This window comes from Salpingoeca rosetta, assembly GCF_000188695.1.
Source record: "Salpingoeca rosetta unplaced genomic scaffold supercont1.29, whole genome shotgun sequence".
In the NCBI taxonomy this organism is placed as follows: domain Eukaryota; class Choanoflagellata; order Craspedida; family Salpingoecidae; genus Salpingoeca; species Salpingoeca rosetta.
This window is the reverse complement of record NW_004754905.1, coordinates 43,631-61,130: the sequence shown is the minus strand read 5'-3', so window position 1 is coordinate 61,130 and position 17,500 is coordinate 43,631. Positions and strand designations below refer to the sequence as shown.

Here is a 17,500-nt window from a genome sequence, read left to right as displayed (position 1 = left end):
AGACGCCTTCAGGATGGCGCGGCGAGCATCGTTCCTCTTCTTCGCCAACGACGACGCCCAGTCCTGGAAGGGGGGGAGGATGGGGTGGTGTGTGTGGGGGGGGGAGGGGTGAGGGACAGAGAGACGGGCACAGACACAGACACAGACACACGTACACACGTACACTCACTCACTCACACACACACACACACACACACACACACACACATTAACACATTCGTACGCGTTCTCACACAGGTGTCACGCCCCACCTCCGGGGAGAGCTCCTCTAAGAAGTCTCTGAATGCGCGGAGTTCTGCAATTTTGTCGCCCTGTTTCGTCACGTCGCTGCTCAGCGCCATCACCTCCGCCTGCATCACAGAGAACACGGAGAAGAAAGGGAGGGAGAGTGGTGCTTGGTGAGAGGTGATGAGACATACAGTAAAGGGTGAAGATCCCCAATACACACACACACACACAAACACACACACGCACACACACATATACACGCACACACGCACGACAAACACACACACACACGCACACTGCACACACACTGCATGCACACACACACACACACACATATGCACACGCACACACGCACACTGCACACGCACACGCCTCATGTCCCGACCTGGATCTTCTTGATCTCTGCTGCGCGCTCCTGCTTGCGGTGCGACGCCGCCTCCGCGTGCTTGATCGCCTCCACCGCGCGCCGGTCGTTCTCGCGAAGGAACTGATCAAACTTGGTCGCGTCTGCCTCGAGCCACTTCTCCGCTTCCTGTTGTTTTGGGGGGGGGGGAAGGGGGACGTAAGGAGGGAGGGGGTAGAGGTGGTTGCACATAGTGGTGTTGAGGGCGGGATGGGGTGCAAGCAAGTGGCGCGATCACGTCTCACCCTGACATACAAGAAGGAATAGCGCAGTCCACACGAGCAAAGCCATAGCGTATTCCACACGAGCAAGGACAACGGCAGTGAAGGAAGCCCTCGCCCACGTACACGCACACACACACATACATATACACACATGTACACACCTCAACTTTCTGCTCCTCTTCGCGGGCCTTCTGTTCGAGTTTGTGCATTTCGTCCCGCTTGACATCCAGCGAGTACTTGATCAAGAACAGCTCACGTTTCTTCGACACGTAGTCGCTCAGCTGCTGCTGCTCCACGCGCCGGTCTGCCGTTAGAACAAGGTGGGTAGAAGTAGGGGTGAGTGAGTGGCACATGGGCGACGGGGAGGTGAGGAAGAAATGGCACGAAAGAGAACACACACATAAGCACGCGCGCACGCGCACACACACACACACACATACACACACGCACACAAACAAACATGCGCACACACACACACACACACACACACACACACGCACACACACGCACGCACACAAACAAACATGCGCACACGCACGCACACACACACACACGCACACAAAGGACAAACCTCTGGTGGTGATGGCGAGCTGATCCAATGCTTCGCCGAGGCGGTCCTTGCGGCGCTGCTCTGACAAATCCTTGAGGGACTGCGGGCCGTCGTCGTCATCGTCATCGTTGTCCAGCTCTTCCCGCAGCGCCAGGCGCGGGTGTCGCAACACGGCTTTTCCTCTCTGATGCAACGGCAGCTGCTTCTGCCGCTCCCGCTCCTGTTGTGGTAATTTGATCATCGTGAGGGGGAGAGGTGGAGAGTGTGTGTGTGCGTGTGCGTGCGTGTGCGTGTGTGTGTGTGTGTGTGTGTGTGTGTGTGTGTGTGTGTGTGTGCGTATGTGTGTGTGTGTGTGTGTATGTGTGTGTGTGTGTGTGTGTGTGTGTGTGTGTGCAACAAACGCACACGCAAACACACACACATGAAACACAAGTACACACCAACAGTCACGCAAACACACACACACGCAAACACTCACGAACATCAACATACCAGGTGCTTCTCCTCCACCATGCGTTGCCTGTAAGATTCAATGTCATCCTCGGACGTGGCTGTGAATGGATTGGACGCAGACTCCGCCCCTTGTCGGGACGGTGAGCTGTAGTGCGACATGTGTGCGGTGTGCGGTGTGCTTTTGTTGTCTGTTGTCTCACTCTCTCGCTCGCTTGGTGTCGGCCTTGGCAACTCCACTGTGGAGAATTTGTGAACAATTTCAACTAATTTTCTGCAGTTTCGCCAGCGAAGACGACGAGCAACACCAGCAGACCATATTAGATAGGACCACAGTGCAACTCCCTGCAAGCAGTCAAGCAACTGGCCCTCCCTCCCTCCAACCAAGCAGCAAGGGAGAGTAAGGCAGGCGAGTCAGCCAGCAAGCAAGACAAACAACAGACAACCGTCGACGCTCATGACCATGGTCACGATCCTTGTCGCTGGGGGTGGCATCGGCGGCCTCGCGTTTGCCTGCACGCTTCTTGAAGAAAAGAGCACACAGAACACCCATCAGGAGGCACACGGCACACGGGTGGTAGTGTTGGAGCGGGCATCATCCGCAGAGGCAATGAAGACACAACTGAGCCACTCGCTGTCGTTGCGCGCAGATGTGGGTGGTATCCGTGCGGTCGCACGCCTTGGGCAGGAGGAGGAATTGCGTGCGTCAGCAACAGGCTCACAGGGCTTCATTGTGGCTGAGGTGGTGGACCGGCAAGTGCGCAAGGTGCTTGCTTCGGATGAGGTGTTCAGCAACGCAGGTGGTGGCATCCGCATCAACCGATTCGTCCTCTGGCAAGCGCTGCTAAAGCGAGCTCAAGCACTCGGCGCAGACGTGCGGTTTGGTGCAGAGGTGACCGGATTACAACAGATTGATCTCAAGGACCACCGCGGCGAGAGTGGCGTGACATCAACCACACAGCATTGTGTGGAGGTAACGTTGGCGGATGGCCCAATACTTCGAGGTGACGTGCTTGTGGCGGCAGATGGCGTGGGTTCTGTGGTGCGTCGTATCCTTGTGCCGACCTGGACACCGAACTTCCTCGACACCATCATTGTTGGTGCCACGGTGGACGTTGATGACACCGATGCAGCCCTCCCTTCTGCGCTTCGCCGCAGACATGGCAGCGTGTGCGGCCGCAGAGGCACGTCCGTGTTTATTGCTGATGAGGGCAACAACCGCGTCTTGGTCGGCCTTGCTCTCCCCACTTCACACACCACGAGGTGTCGACGCGACGCCCTGCAACATGACAAGGCGCTCCTGGCCCGTGCACTGGACGCTGCGACGGAGTACGGTGATGAGCTGCAGCCGCTGATCGCCAAGGCGCTGCTTGCACCTTCCGCAAGTGTGATCACGTGTCGCGACGGCATGTGCATCCCCCCGCAAGGCCGCGTTGTCTTCATAGGCGATGCAAGCCACCCCGTCAGCCCGTTTGCTGGAGCCGGTGCCAACATGGCACTGGTTGACGCCGTTCAGCTCGCAGACATGCTCTCGGATGCACTCACACCACACGAAGGTTTTGGAGTGCCACACGACATACCATGCGTCCTGCTGCAGTTCTTCGAGCAAACAGCTCCGAAGTGGAACAAGGTTGTGCAGCGACAACGCAGTACCATCCAGGTGCTCCACACCACGTCCAAGACCGGCCTCTTCCTGCGCGATACAACGTTTGCGGTCTTCCGTTTCGCCGTCGTCCACCCGCGCGTCTCTGCCGTCACAGCTACCACAACACTCGCTGCGCTTGTGGCCGGTGTTGCATGTGGGGTGTGGCGCCTGGTCCGCGCTCTCGCTTGATTCGAGGAAGGGGGGGGGGATTCAAGCAAGGGGGAGGGGTTGCGCGCTGCGAGTTACCGTGTGTTGTGTTGTGTTGTGTTGTGTTGTGGTGTGGTGTGGTGTGGTGTGGTGTGTTGTGTATTGTTGTGTTGTGTTGTGTTGTGTTGTGTTGTGTTGTGTATTGTTGTGTTGTGTTGTGTTGTGTTGTGTTGTGTTGTGTTGTGTTGTGTTGTGTTGTGTTGTGTTGTGTGGTGTTGTGTTGTGTCGAGTCGCTTTTTCACTCAATCGTGGACTTGATGCGAATGAACGTTTCACTTGTAACAGGACAACCGTTTCCTCAGTCTGTGTCACGGGAGAGAACTGTATGATTGGCTGAGATAAGGCGCTAAGCAGGAAGGAACGATTGAAAAAGAACAAAGCCAACTTGAAAAGCACGCACAAATACACACGCTCACACACACACATACACGCAAACAAACACACACACACACACAAAACACAAAGCACACAAAACACAATCGGCCAAAACAAAAGCTGTCAACACAACAGGCACACTTGTGAACATCTACACTCTTGTGTTCATGGCAGGGTCGACAAGTGCGACAAATACGCGTTCATGTCAACATTCACAAACACCTTGGCAAACGGGAGGACCTGTGCCTCCTGCGACACGACGTACTCCTCAAAGCCAAGGGTGCCAGGTGTGGGGGTGGCTTGGTAATGCATGCTTTTCGTCACCTGCGCATAGTGGGTGTCGCATCCTCTGTGCAAGGGCTTACCAAAGAAATCACATGTTGGGATGAGCATGTTGTTTGTGGCGTCCCAGAGGGGCGGCATCTTCCCAGTGTAGTCCGCCCTCCTGGTGACGGGGTACGCCAGGCCGACACTGACAGCGCAGAGGAGCATCAAGTGCTCCCCGTCTGTGTTGGGTGCACGCCAGTGGCCAGTGAGCAGGCGTGTCGAGTACCCGGCAGCATAGTTAGCTTGCGGTGTGAGGTAGATACCAGCGCCGAAGAAACCTGGATCCTCTGGACTGCTGAGGTTGGTGGTGCCCGTGGCCGTGATGTTGTCAGCCACGTCTTCAGCACACCCGTGGAAACCAATCAGCACGCTGACGTGGTTCACGTCACCGGGTGTTTCTGCAAACTGCGTCTTAAGTCGGTCGAGCATGGCGCGCTTGTCCGGATCACCAGCCCCAAAGTCCTTGTTGAAGGGGTTGGACGGGTTTGCACTGCCACGGCGCGTCGCCGACCGCTCCACTTGCGCTTTGAACGCCCGCAGCATTGTGGTGGACTTGGTCACCTCCACGCGTGACAGGGTGAGGCCCAGTCCCATCTGGTTCTCTATCCACCGATACAAGTCGGTGTCGGCTGGCAGTGGCGCAGAGTACACGTCATGATTGCCAGGCCCAGTCCACTGCAACTGGCGGTCAAAGCTGTCGTCGAGCCGCCAGGCAGCATGGTGCCACTCGTGGCCAGATTGGTGCCAGGGTGCTGTCAGGACGGGATTGTGCACAAGCAGATCCCCAACACGTTCCATGACGGAGCAGCCTGGTCTGTGGTGGGTGGACGTCACAATATCGCTCGCACGCTTGTTGTGGAGCGAAGTAATGTCATACCCGGCTGGATACTGCTTGTGCTGCTTCAAGTGATTGGCACTGAGCACAAGGATTACGTGGTCGATGCCATGCGCCTCTTCCTGCAGCAAATCGAAGACCTGCGGCGGCATGGCAGGAGAACAAACAAGAAACAAGCAAGTGGATGAGTACACCAGATGGCTAATGGTTCAAGCAGCTGTGTTCGGCAAAGGCATCAATCCACAAAGACACAGGAACATGGCACCCACGCTCATAAGTTTTCACGAGTCCTCACCTGCGTCATGCAGCTCCAGGCGTTGCACTCGGCGCCAGCGAGTGCTCGGACCCACACGTCAACTTCACGGCCGCCTCGGAGCAGCCCAAGGCATTGCACGCCATCGCGCTGGCAGAAGAAGGCGTTTTGCCACACTTGCAGTGTAGTTCCAAACGACTCGTGGAGTCGTGTTTGCACGTGCGGGAAGAACCCAGGCGGGAGCGCCAAAGAGCCAATGCTTCGTCCTCAACCACCATGCGCCGCCCGGCATAAAGAGGCCACTCGTCATGTGGCCAGGCGTCACCAACGCCAACCAAGCGCTCCACGCGACTCGGCAGCATGAATCGTCGTTGGCCATCGTCAGCAGGTGGCAGCTCAAAGCAAAGGAGGGCGTGTTGCAGCACGTTGATGACGAGGTCAGCGCTGGCGATGCCGCGGAAAGATGCTTCGATATCACTGAAGGTGACAACCCCGTTCTCTGGTCGGAGGCCTCCACAAGCCACGCCCTCTGGCTGCAACGCCTTGCCCATCACATCGTGCAAGAGCCAGTTTGGGGAAACGAAGACGTGGTTGGCCAAAGATGGCGTATTAGAGTACCAGAGAAGATCACCGCGGGAGTGGAGGTATCTGTGAACAAGGAATGTGCTTGAGTGTGAGGTGCAGCGAACAACGCAGTCAAAGGAACACATCGAGGCTGAAGCAGGCAACAAGTCCTCCCTCACTCTCCGCCAGACAACCGCACCTGAGAATGCGATGGAATACGCCTTCGTCCAATGCAGACGTGGGGGCGAATTCATCACTGCTACTGCGTCGGATGTACTCCAGGAGTTCAGACACCGTCCAACTTGGGTGTTGTTGCCGAGCGGACTCAATGCTCGGGCCAACAATCCCCACCACCTTTGGCACCAGCATCTCGAGTGATTTCAGCCACCGCCAGTGCTGGACCAAGTGGGCTTGCAGCTGATCAAAGCCCGCATCCCCTCCCTGATGGCAGTTGAGAGATATGAGGCTGTCTTGGATGTCGATGATGTGGCCGAAGGTGTGCTGCAGGTATGCGATCATCGCTGTGCTCCAAGTGGGCTGCCAATGTGCTCCAACAAGCCCTATCTTGCGAGCAATATCCCTTTTGGTGCCCACGATGACGACGCGCGGCTTCACCTCTTCCATGGCATCAACGCCTGCCGTTGCTGTGGCAGCCGCAATGCCCTGCTTCAGTCGCGTGCAGATGAACTGCAGCCAGTAGCTGGCGCGATCCTTCACGTGCTGTTCTGGTTGGGAGAGGTCGACGCAGACGACAAAGGCAGCGAAGCGGTCCGACATCATCAGCGTGTGGATGGCGTTATATGCGAGCTGCCCGCCGAAATCGTACACGCGAAGAGATGCAGCGTTGCCACCTTCGTTGCCTTGGCTTGTGGTGTCTTGAAGCTTCATGTCACACACGCGGATGCCAGGTGTGCGCTCATCCGGCCGATCTGGGTCGTTGGGTGGCTGCTCTGCCTGACTTTGGGGTTCATGATCATCACTGTCCAGCGACTTGATCATCGTCGTCTTGCCGATGCCGTAATCGCCGCACACAAACACTTTTGCTGTCTCCAGAGGAACGGAGCCTGTCTCAAGCAGCTTCAGGAGATCGAGCTGGTCTTGGTAGGCAGCTTTGGCGGAAGAGTCGAACTCGTCCTCTGTTTCGAAATACCTGAGGAGAAGAAGGCTGCAGCGTGAAGGGTGGAAAGAAGATGGGGTGGGGAGGGGTTTTAAAGTAAGAACAAGCCTGTCACTCCACTCTACTGCTGTGAGAACTCACCACTTGCTGAACACGACGTTGATGTCCGGGCGCTTGGTGCGGAGCGTGGCCAGTGTGCGGGCGACGGAGGTGGAGGACTCGAGCTTGAACTCGAACAGCCTGTGATGCGGTAAAGAGGGAATGTGAGATGAAAGAGCGTCGCCTGAAGTTGAGCTGGTACGTGTGGGTGGAGCAAGGTCGCAAGCACACGAGACCTCACCGAATCTTGGCTTGGGCATCCATGCCTTGCAGCTGCTTCAGCACATTCACCATGCCAGGCTCCGTGATATGATTGTGGGAAACGCTGTTAGATGAGATGGAACAACAGGTAAGTTGGCAACAGGAAGAACAGGATAGCTTTGAGTTAGTAGGAATACGCCCTACTTGTTTGCAACATGTCCGGACGGCAGCAATGATAGCACGGCAGTGACGCCGCGCATTTTCCCTCTCTATCGATTGTTATGCATGTGCCCACATACGCGTACTTAAGGTACTTGAGCGTTGTCATGGTCGTGTTGTGCTTCAGCATCTTTGCCAACGCCACAGCGCCCTTATTGCCGATATTGTTGTTGTACAGCCTGTCAAGATGGCATGATGCCACACAGGGCGATGATGCCACATGGGCGAGGAAGAGTGCGCGAGTGCGTGATGATCGCTGTGGGTGGCAACACAGTCGTTGAACCCACCCCACCACACACATGCATGCGCACACACACATCACAGCACGGGATAAAAGTGCAATTGCAGAAACGCAGCCCATTTCCATCCACATGCATGTGTCCACACTCACTCGAGTGATGTTATGGTCGTGTTGTGCTTCAGCATCTTTGCCAACGCCACAGCACCCTCAGAACCGATATCATTGTTGTCCAGGCTGTCGAGAAGGGATGATGCCACGCAGGGCGATGATGCCACATGGGTGAGGAAGAGTGAGTGAGTGCGTGTACGTGGCTGTGGGTGGATGGAAGCATTGTCGTTGAGATCACCAACCACACATGTGCATTCGCACACCCACAACACGTGACAAGGTGCAACGGTAGCGAAGTAGCGCATTCCCATCCATATGTGCATGTGTGTTCACACTCACTCGAGTGTCGTCATGGCCGTGTTGTGCTTCAGCATCTTTGCCAACGCCACAGCGCCCACAGGACCGATGCGGCTGCTTTTCAGGCTGTCAAAATGGTACGATGCCACACAAGGCGATGATGCCACATGGACAAGGAAGGGTGAGTGCATGTGCGTGGCTGTGGGTGGGTGGAAGCATTGTCCTTGAACCCACCCCCATACACGGGCATTCGCGAATCACAGGGCATTACACAACGACAGTGACGCAGCCCATTTCCATCCACACATGCACGTGTCCACACTCACTCGAGTGATGTCAAGGTCGTGTTGTGCTTCAGCATCTTTGCCAACGCCACAGCACCCTCAGAACCGATATCATTGTTGTCCAGGCTGTCGAGAAGGGATGATGCCACGCAGGGCGATGATGCCACATGGGTGAGGAAGAGTGAGTGAGTGCGTGTACGTGGCTGTGGGTGGATGGAAGCATTGTCCTTGAACCCACCCCACCACGCATGTGTATTCGCACACCCACGGCACGCCATTAACGTGCAACGTGAGGCAGCCCATTTCCATCCATACATGCATGTGTCCACACTCACATGAGTGTCGTCATGGCCGTGTTGTGCTTCAGCATCTTTGCCAACGCCACAGCACCCCCAGGACCGATGCGGTTGCTTTTCAGGCTGTCAAAATGGTATGATGCCACACAAGGCGATGATGCCACATGGACAAGGAAGGGTGAGTGCATGTGCGTGGCTGTGGGTGGGTGGAAGCATTGTCCTCGAACCCACCCCCATACACGGGCATTCGCGAATCATAGTGACGCAGCCCATTTCCATCCACACATGCATGTGTCCACACTCACTCGAGTGATGTTATGGTCGTGTTGTGCTGCAGTGTCTTTGCCAACGCCACAGCGCCCACAGGACCGATGCGGCTGCTTTTCAGGCTGTCAAAATGGTATGATGCCACACAGGGCGATGATGCCACATGGACAAGGAAGGGTGAGTGCACGTGCGTGGCTGTGGGTGGGTGGAAGCATTGTCCTTGAACCCACCCCCATACACGGGCATTCGTGAATCATAGGGCATTACACAACGACAGTGACGCAGCCCATTTCCATCCACACATGCATGTGTCCACACTCACATGAGTGTTGCCATGGTCGTGTTGTGCTTCAGCATCTTTGCCAACGCCACAGCACCCTCAGAACCGATATCATTGTTGTCCAGGCTGTCGAGAAGGGATGATGCCACGCAGGGTGATGTTGTCACATGGGTGAGGAAGAGGGAATGAGAGCGTGTGCGTGGTTGTGGGCGGTAACACAGTCGTCCAACCCAACCTACCACACACGCACATTCCCACACCCACAACACAGGGCATTGTGCAACGGCAGTGACGCAGCCCATTTCCATCCACACATGCATGTGTCCACACTCACATGAGTGTTGCCATGGTCGTGTTGTGCTTCAGCATCTTTGCCAACGCCACAGCGCCCACAGGACCGATGCGGCTGCTTTTCAGGCTGTCAAAATGGTATGATGCCACACAAGGCGATGATGCCACATGGACAAGGAAGGGTGAGTGCATGTGCGTGGCTGTGGGTGGGTGGAAGCATTGTCCTTGAACCCACCCCCATACACGGGCATTCGCGAATCACAGGGCATTACACAACGACAGTGACGCAGCCCATTTCCATCCACACATGCATGTGTCCACACTCACTCGAGTGATGTCAAGGTCGTGTTGTGCTTCAGCATCTTTGCCAACGCCACAGTGCCCTCATTACCGATGACGTTGTCCCACAGGCTGCCAAGACCGAAAGGGGGCGGTTAAAACACATGCCACGAGCACGCAAAGAGGAGAAGGGGGCGGCCAACAACCAGCATGAAGCAGCCCCACCAGAACTGCATGCCACGCGCAGCTCAATCACCACGGTACGAACTTGAGCACTCTGAGACAGGTGTTGTCCTTGAGCGCCTCTGCCAATGCCTTCGCCCCACTGACGCCGAGGCGATCCCGCCAAAAGCTGCCATTCAATGTGCGCCAAGAACAAGAGACAAGCAGGCAAACAAGTCACAGACCACCATGGCTATCGTGGTTGCGCCACACAAAAACCCTCAGCAGCAAGGCAAGCAGAGAGCGGTACATGCAGAGTGCGCTTTGTACTCCAACAGGGCAATGTGGCGTTCTGGTAATGCACTCACCTCACTTTATCCCCACCCGTGTTGTTGGCGATGGCCCTGATCTTGTCCTTCACCTCACCCCTCAGCTTCGTCTGTGCCAGCAAGGCCTCCACCTCCTCCCTCGCCCTCTCCTCTCCCTCTGCCTTGCTGTGGGTGTCACCCATCTGCCCTGTCTCCTCCTTGTCTGTTCTCCTCCTCCCTCTCTGCTCTCTTCTGTTGCTTGCTTGTTGCTTGTTTGGCTGGGGTGCTGTGACCTCTGCTGTGGGTTGTGACTGGAACGACGCAGAAATGGAGTTGGAGAGGACACACCACAAACCAAACAACCCACACAGACGCCTGCTTCTTGCAGTGCTTGGTGCTTCTTCCCTTCTCTTCTGCTTCTCTCCTCTCCCCTCTCCCCTCCTCTCTCTTCTCTGCTCTGGTGAGAGTGCTGCTGCTCCGTGCCACGTGCAGAAGTGTGCATATCTTCCTCCACAAAGCAGCCAGCCAGCTGTCCTTCTCCTTTGTTTGTTTTTCCCTTGTTCTTGCTTCTTGCTACCTCCACCACCCACAGCACCATTTCCCTTCCTTCCTTCCTCCTTCCTCCACCTCAGCCCGTGTTCCATCCTTCCTTCATCTCACTCAACCAACCACACTCAACCAACCAACCATCAGCCACCATTGCACTCCATGCATGGATCAGCGGCAGTGGCTACGCTCGCCGACGTGGTGGCAACCAGAAGGAATGACCATCTCCCCCTCTTTGCTCGCCAACACAGCAGCACCAGCACCAGCATGGGATGAGAGTGACAAGGAGGAGGAAGTGGTGGTGTGAAGCACACGAGAAGAACCGTGCAAGATCCTCCTTGGCCTGCTGCCCCCACACGATGTTGGACACTCCCTTCCTGACTGATAGCTGGATGGCTAGCGGACTGGCTGGCGACGGCATCGTCGATGCATGAGGAGGCCATGGCAGTGGCAAGTGGCAGCGGCATCCTTGCTTGTGAGTGAATCCACGCGTGTGTGTTGCGGCTGATGATGGTTTGCTTCCATGTGATGACTTGCTGGCAGCTCCTTCATGCGCGTTCTCCACTTCACCTGCTGTGATGCACACCCACACCCACACACACACCTCCCTCACTCACTCTTGCTGATACTGCCTTGCACGTGCGTGGATTTGTGTTGTGAACCACACAAGCAAGCTTGATGGATGTGCGCGGCAGCGTCGACTTCTTTCCCTCTGACACCGTCGTGGTGGTGCTGGATGCGTGCTGCTTCATCACACAGGTCATCCGCGAGACACGGTGCACACGACAACAGCACCACCAGCTGACAACGATGGCAACCAAGTGCAGCTGACACTGGAGGGACGTGCTTGAAGCACTGGTGCGAGGCGTTCAAGTACAGCAACAACAACAATAGCGCCGTGGACTGACCCGCTTTGTGTGTCTTCTTTGCCCCTGCAGTGGTTGCCTCCCTTGACACACATTGCGTGTGTGACGAGTTTGACAGGGATGGTGGATGACTGCGCCCTTGTTGTTGTTGTTGGTGCAGACCGCCTTGTACTTGGTTGTTTGGCTGCACTGCAAGTGGCACCATGCCATGTGGCTGTTGTCTTGAGCTGTGTTGTGTTCTGTTTCTGCTTTCCTCTCTTGCTTGGATGTGCGTGTTGGTGTTGCGTGTGTGCCCGTGTGAGGGTTGCTGTCGTTTCTTCATGTCTTGGCTCTGTCCCACTGTACTGTTGGGAAACGATTGAACAAGCAAAGTGGAACCACCACAACACGGCAACCAGCAACCAAACACACAACACTGACAAGGGAGAGTGGCAGAGCAGAGAACAGCAAGAAGAAAGGAAGGCAGGGAGGAGGGAAGGAAATTGAGTATGCACGGCGTGCATGTGAACAAACAGCCAACGCAATGGCAACAACAGTGACACATCATCAAACACCGCATGACACACTGCAACGCTGCTCTGTCGATGGCCGGCCTGATGGAAGAAAGAGGCGCACGCGTGCACCAGCCAAGATGCGGTGGTTTCTCAGGTGGGAAGTGATTTGATTGGCAGCCGTCACGACATGGCCGTCATCGGTGTGCGCACACTCCAATTGCACAGCCAACCACACAGAAAGGAAGGGTGACTGCGTGCCATGCACCCCACATACATGCACCTCCTTCTTCATCGCTGTTTCCGCCCATCGCAACAACTGCTGTTGCCAGTCATGACACCAACAACAGCCAGCACATGCGTGCCCACCAGAATCACGATGGCCACCTCCTTGCTGTTGCTGGAACCAGCGAGGAATGCAAACACCACCACCACCACCACCACCACATCAGCTGTCGGTGCTGTTACCATGGCGTGCACTACCACAACCACCACCACCACTGCCGCCGGGTTAGGGTCATTTCCAACAACGCCGTGGTGGTCTAAGAGTCAACTGCATCCGATACCTTGAGCAGTTTGCTGTCGTTGGTGGTGGTGGTTGCAGCAGTGCTGGGATGATGATGAAGATGTGGGAGGTGAAGGTGGCAAGTGCTGACAGCACTCGATCAAGTGCAATGATGATGCCTGCTGTGGATGTCCTGGTGGGGCAATGCGGCGTCCACGTGTAATCGCAAGCGTGCGTGCGTGCGCGTGTGTGCGTGCGTGCGTGCGCGTGTGTGCGTGCGTGCGTGAGAGGCTCCAGCAGTTGGTGTGTGTGATGGGTGGGATTGCGTGTGCACCCGTGCAACCAAAGAGACGAGGTTCCAGGAACGCGTCGGCCTCGCACTGCGATGCGGTGGAGCCCATATCAGTGATGTCGCCAGAGACGAACAAGCTGAAGAGGCACACCGTAATGTCCTCGTTGAGGGAAGCGACGGTGGCGATGACGGAGCCCTGGCGCACGTCGATGCGCAGAATGAATCTGCGACGCGTCCTGCGTCATGTTGATGGACTGCACCAGCGCGGCCTCAAACGCCTCGCGGCGCGACTGCGTGTCAACGAGCTCGTACTCGTTGGACAGACACTGCATTTACGGCGAGCAGATGCCTGTATTTCTGCAGCGTGGGCGTGAGCGGGCGCGAGATGAACGTGGTGTTGTTGGGGCACGTGCGGGCCATCTGGCACTCGCGGTGAGTGCTGATGGTGTGCGCAGCCGTCGCAAAGGAGCCAGGCTCGCAGGGCGACATCCGCGCGTGCAGAAGTCCATGTTGCCGTCGCAGTAGAACAGGCCCTCGATGCAGCGGCGGCACTGGTGGTCCGTGTTGATGGTGGGGCGCATAGTAGGGCGCACGACCTCCTCGTAGCCAAGGTTGCACTCCGCCACAGGTGTGCAATCGCGCTGACCAGAGAGAGGGCGGCAAAGTCCACGCCAACCTGGCACGGCGTGCACAGCGTGCTAGCGTTGCGGTCCAGGTTGGCGGTGCCGGCTGGGCACAGGAACTGCTCGCAGGAGCCGATGGATCCCGCAGGCACATAGTGGCCGTAGGAGGCACGGCTGGCAGGCGGTGAGCGGGTTGCCGTCGTGGTCGATGGTGCCGATGGGGCACAGCTCGCACTTGGTGTTGGAGGTGGAGGTGGGCGCGGATGCGCTGCTCGCCAGGGTCGCACTTGGTGATGAGGTGGCACAGGTGGTGCGCTCGCACTCCGTCGACGGGTTGCACTGGGTCAGGTCGCAGCAGATGCGGTCCGCGGTTGGCGTGGCGGTGGGGAAGAGCTCAAACTGGTCCTAGTCGCACACGTCGAGCGTCGTGCACTTTCCCGTGTCGTTGCTGGTGGCGGTGCATGGCGCGCTGCGGTACTGCTCATCGGAGCACATGCTGCACTGCTGGCACGACACGTCGTTCTCTGAGTTGCAGGCGCGCAGGATGTATGTGTTCGGCGGTCACGCAGAGCAGCCAGCGCACTGCACGTTCTCCAGCGTGGAGCAGGCGCGAATCTCGAAGCGGCCGCTGGGGCACTCGGAGCACTCCAGCGCGCACTCGCGGTCAGAGTCGAGCGTGGGCGCCTGGCTTCTGGAACGTGCCAAACTCGCACTTGCTCACGGCCATGCGTGGACATGTACTCTGAGGCAGCGCAACGCGACACGGGCACGCACGTGTCCTGGACGCACTTGCGGCAGAGACGTTCGCGCTGGCGCGTGGGTTCACAAAGCGAATATCTCTTCCTCATCTGGACCGCACTGCGTGACGGGGCGGCACGACTCGGCCTGGCCGTCGACGGGCTTGAAGGTGGCGCCAAGTTCGCACTGGCCGCACACGCGGTCGCTCGTGGGGGTGGGTTTGACCGTCTCCTCCTCGCCGGCGTCGCACGTGGTGACGGGGAGACAGGGCACGCCCTGGCCAGACAGCCTTGTACGTGCCCTCCGGGCACTCGTCGCAGACACGGTCGCTGATGAGGAGTGTCATGGCTTGCACCTCCTCAAACCCGGACGCGCACTCTGTGACGTCCTTGCATGGGGTGGCGGGGTCGCTGTCATGATGGTCGCGCGTACCTGCGCGGCAAGTGAAGGTGGAGCAGGAGCCGTGGGAGCCCGCCTCCGTGCAGTGGCCGGCGGGGCATATCTGGCTGGCAACCCGCGGAGCCGTCACTGTCCTCGTCGATGGTGCCGGCCGGGCAGTCGCGGCACACGCGGTCCGAGGAGCAGCGGGTTGGCGCGGCAACCTCCTCCTGGCCGCGCTCGCACTCCTCAGTAGGCTCGCACCTGCTGCCGCCAATGGATGGGGAGAACTCCGTCACGCTGTCGCACGGCCGACAGTCGGCCGAGTCGGCGTCGTAGACAAGGATGAAGCCTGCGCTGCACTCGCACGTGTCTGTGCAGCCTGTGCAGGAGCGGCGTGCCTCGTCGGCATCCATCTGGCGAATGGTGTCGCGGATGCCATCCTCGCCCTGGCCGGAGCAGCACACGTCAAGCACGACGTCGAGCTGCTCGTCCATGGGCTCGGCGCACACCATCTCCTCAAACAGCTGCGTGATGAGCTTGTTGCAGGTGAGTGTGTCGCAGGAGCACAGGCAGTCTGTGGTGAGCGTGGGCGGGATGGTCTCGATGAAGGGCTCCTCGCACGCACTGGTGGGTAAGCACGAGGCGCGGTCCGGCGGCGGCTGGTACTCCATGCCAAAGGGTGCAGCTCACGCATGCACGGTCGCGCACGGCGTTGCCAGAGACAAACTCCTTCTGGCCCGGCTTGCACTCGGTTCAGGGGGGAGCAGACGGCGTCAGAGGACAAGGAGCATGGGGTGGAGGCCCAGGTACCCATGCCGCACGTGGTGCATGGCACGCAGCGGTGGTCCTTGGCGTAGTAGTTGAGAGGGCAATGGGCAATGCACGACTGGTGAGGTTGCCGTGGCAGAGGAGGCAGTCGGTGGCGTCTGGTGGTGTGGCACTTGGCACACGCGTGGAGTTGGCATTCGGCACACCCGTTGCCGAGCTCATGCCCGCCGTCGGGGCACTCGCTGATGCAGCGGCCGTTATTGGAGGTGAGGGTTGCGTCCGCAGGCCGTGCACTCATCGATGCCTGGAGGGGAGGGCGTGGGGGTGGAGGGGAGGATGGCATGAGAGGCAATGACAACACGGTTGTGAGTATTGAGGAACCGTGCACCGCTTCATCTTCTCAGAGGCACAAAACTAATCGGAGACTTTGAGGACAAGCGTGCACACACACACGCACGCACGCACACACACACACACACACACACACACACACACACACACACACACACACACACACACACACACACACAAAGCCAACACATGTAAACATACCGTTGGCTCGTGATGGAGCTATCCTTGAGGACCCGCCGCACGGTGTTGTTGTGCACCGTGTTGATTGTCATGCGGTTGTGCTGCACAGCCTGCCCCAAGTAGCCGGTTGTGGTGAAGTATGTCTCCCCGAGCTCCATATCCGCGCCGCGGTTCAGCGTCTTCGCGACGGCGTCGACGGGGTCGCGGGCGTACTTGTTGGCGTTGACCATGTTTGCAAATCGCACTGCAGTCTGTTCCAACTGTCACTATGTCACGCTTCCACTGTCCGCGCACGACGTCATTTAGCAGCATCGCGTTCGCACACGATGACACACATTTGATGCTGGCGAACGAGCACATGGCAGTGAGTGCCCGTGCTTGCACTGCACATGAGACACATGGCAGAGAGGAGTGGGTTAGGGGTTAGGAGGTGGAAGGTGAGAGAGATGGCGCAGGCATGGTGGCGTGGACGAACTGACAAGAACTTCTGATGGGAAGTACACGAGCTGACACACACACACACATACATACACACACACACATGCACACCTCGGTGTCCCAGAGATCAAAGGTGGAGATGTTCCCGTTGAATCCCATGCGGTTTGTCTCAACCGAGTACGCGTCAACGTGTTTGAGACCTACAAAACGCGATGGAGTGGTGACAGCAGTGTAAATGACACGACCGCGACCACGGGTGCAAATGACGCAGCGTCGCTGACACGGTTGTGCGCATTTACATACACACATGTGTGAGGTTGGATGCGTGCACGTACCTGCTGTCATTTTCTTCGTACTTCCTGTCCGAGCCATCCTGGCAGCCGGCCACGTAAGCAACAGCGCAATCGCCGCTCAAGAAGGGATCTCAGAGGTAGAGAGGGGTGCAGTGAAGGCGAGGGCGTGGGCCTGCAAAGTGAGTGTGTGAGTGAGTGTGAGTGTGAAGGGGGTTGGGGTTGGGGGCAATGCGTGCGACTGTTCTAGAGTGATCGCATGGGTGTGGTGTGTGCACCAGCATCAGCAACACGTGATGAAGGGGGCACCTGTGAGTCCGATCGTCTGCAAGACGCCGCCACCCCTGTGCCAGTTGAGATTGTTGAAGGCGCGCATCTCCGTGGATATGACCTGGAAGCGAAAGACCGGTGGGGGACGAGGAGGGAGGGAATGAGCGACAGGAGCTTTGATCAAGAAGCAGCCGACATAGCAGACACACACACACACACACACACACACACACACACACACACACACACAC

The 17,500-nt window shown here is 57.6% G+C and overlaps 4 protein-coding genes across 4 annotated transcripts in view; 1 reads left to right on the top strand and 3 right to left on the bottom strand.

Moving 5' to 3' along the window:
* Window positions 1–2,097, bottom strand: part of PTSG_09101 (uncharacterized protein) — a 4,548-nt gene extending 2,451 nt beyond the window's left edge. Inside the window, exons 1-6 of the mRNA XM_004989297.1 lie at window positions 1,898–2,097; window positions 1,427–1,625; window positions 1,017–1,159; window positions 614–760; window positions 252–350; window positions 5–63 (exon numbers count right to left, since the gene is read on the bottom strand). Coding sequence (XP_004989354.1) covers window positions 5–63; window positions 252–350; window positions 614–760; window positions 1,017–1,159; window positions 1,427–1,625; window positions 1,898–2,017 — 767 coding nt within the window. The 5' untranslated portion in view covers window positions 2,018–2,097. The remainder of the gene's footprint in view (window positions 1–4; window positions 64–251; window positions 351–613; window positions 761–1,016; window positions 1,160–1,426; window positions 1,626–1,897) is intronic.
* A 46-nt stretch (window positions 2,098–2,143) lies between these two features.
* On the top strand, window positions 2,144–3,689 carry PTSG_09100 (uncharacterized protein; the record flags this gene model as incomplete). The annotated part of the gene is made up of 1 exon (XM_004989296.1): window positions 2,144–3,689. Exon 1 carries the CDS (start codon window positions 2,313–2,315, stop codon window positions 3,687–3,689), a length of 1,377 nt encoding a protein of 458 aa, XP_004989353.1. The 5' UTR covers window positions 2,144–2,312.
* A 305-nt stretch (window positions 3,690–3,994) lies between these two features.
* On the bottom strand, window positions 3,995–10,815 carry PTSG_09099 (uncharacterized protein). The gene is made up of 13 exons (XM_004989295.1): window positions 10,571–10,815; window positions 10,309–10,392; window positions 10,089–10,172; window positions 9,805–9,888; window positions 9,513–9,596; window positions 9,229–9,312; window positions 7,793–7,876; window positions 7,519–7,602; window positions 7,320–7,418; window positions 6,261–7,211; window positions 5,770–6,145; window positions 5,540–5,647; window positions 3,995–5,384 (listed from the first exon to the last, which is right to left on the bottom strand). The coding sequence occupies exons 1-13, from the start codon at window positions 10,711–10,713 to the stop codon at window positions 4,248–4,250; spliced, it is 3,402 nt and encodes a 1,133-aa protein (XP_004989352.1). The 5' UTR covers window positions 10,714–10,815; the 3' UTR covers window positions 3,995–4,247.
* A 1,889-nt stretch (window positions 10,816–12,704) lies between these two features.
* Window positions 12,705–16,488, bottom strand: PTSG_09098 (uncharacterized protein; the record flags this gene model as incomplete). The annotated part of the gene is made up of 11 exons (XM_004989294.1): window positions 16,273–16,488; window positions 15,763–16,024; window positions 15,004–15,637; window positions 14,688–14,860; window positions 14,422–14,549; window positions 14,069–14,238; window positions 13,620–14,007; window positions 13,471–13,536; window positions 13,285–13,406; window positions 12,980–13,111; window positions 12,705–12,813 (listed from the first exon to the last, which is right to left on the bottom strand). The coding sequence occupies exons 2-11, from the start codon at window positions 16,016–16,018 to the stop codon at window positions 12,705–12,707; spliced, it is 2,178 nt and encodes a 725-aa protein (XP_004989351.1). The 5' UTR covers window positions 16,019–16,024; window positions 16,273–16,488.
* Between the last annotated feature and the right edge of the window lie 1,012 nt (window positions 16,489–17,500).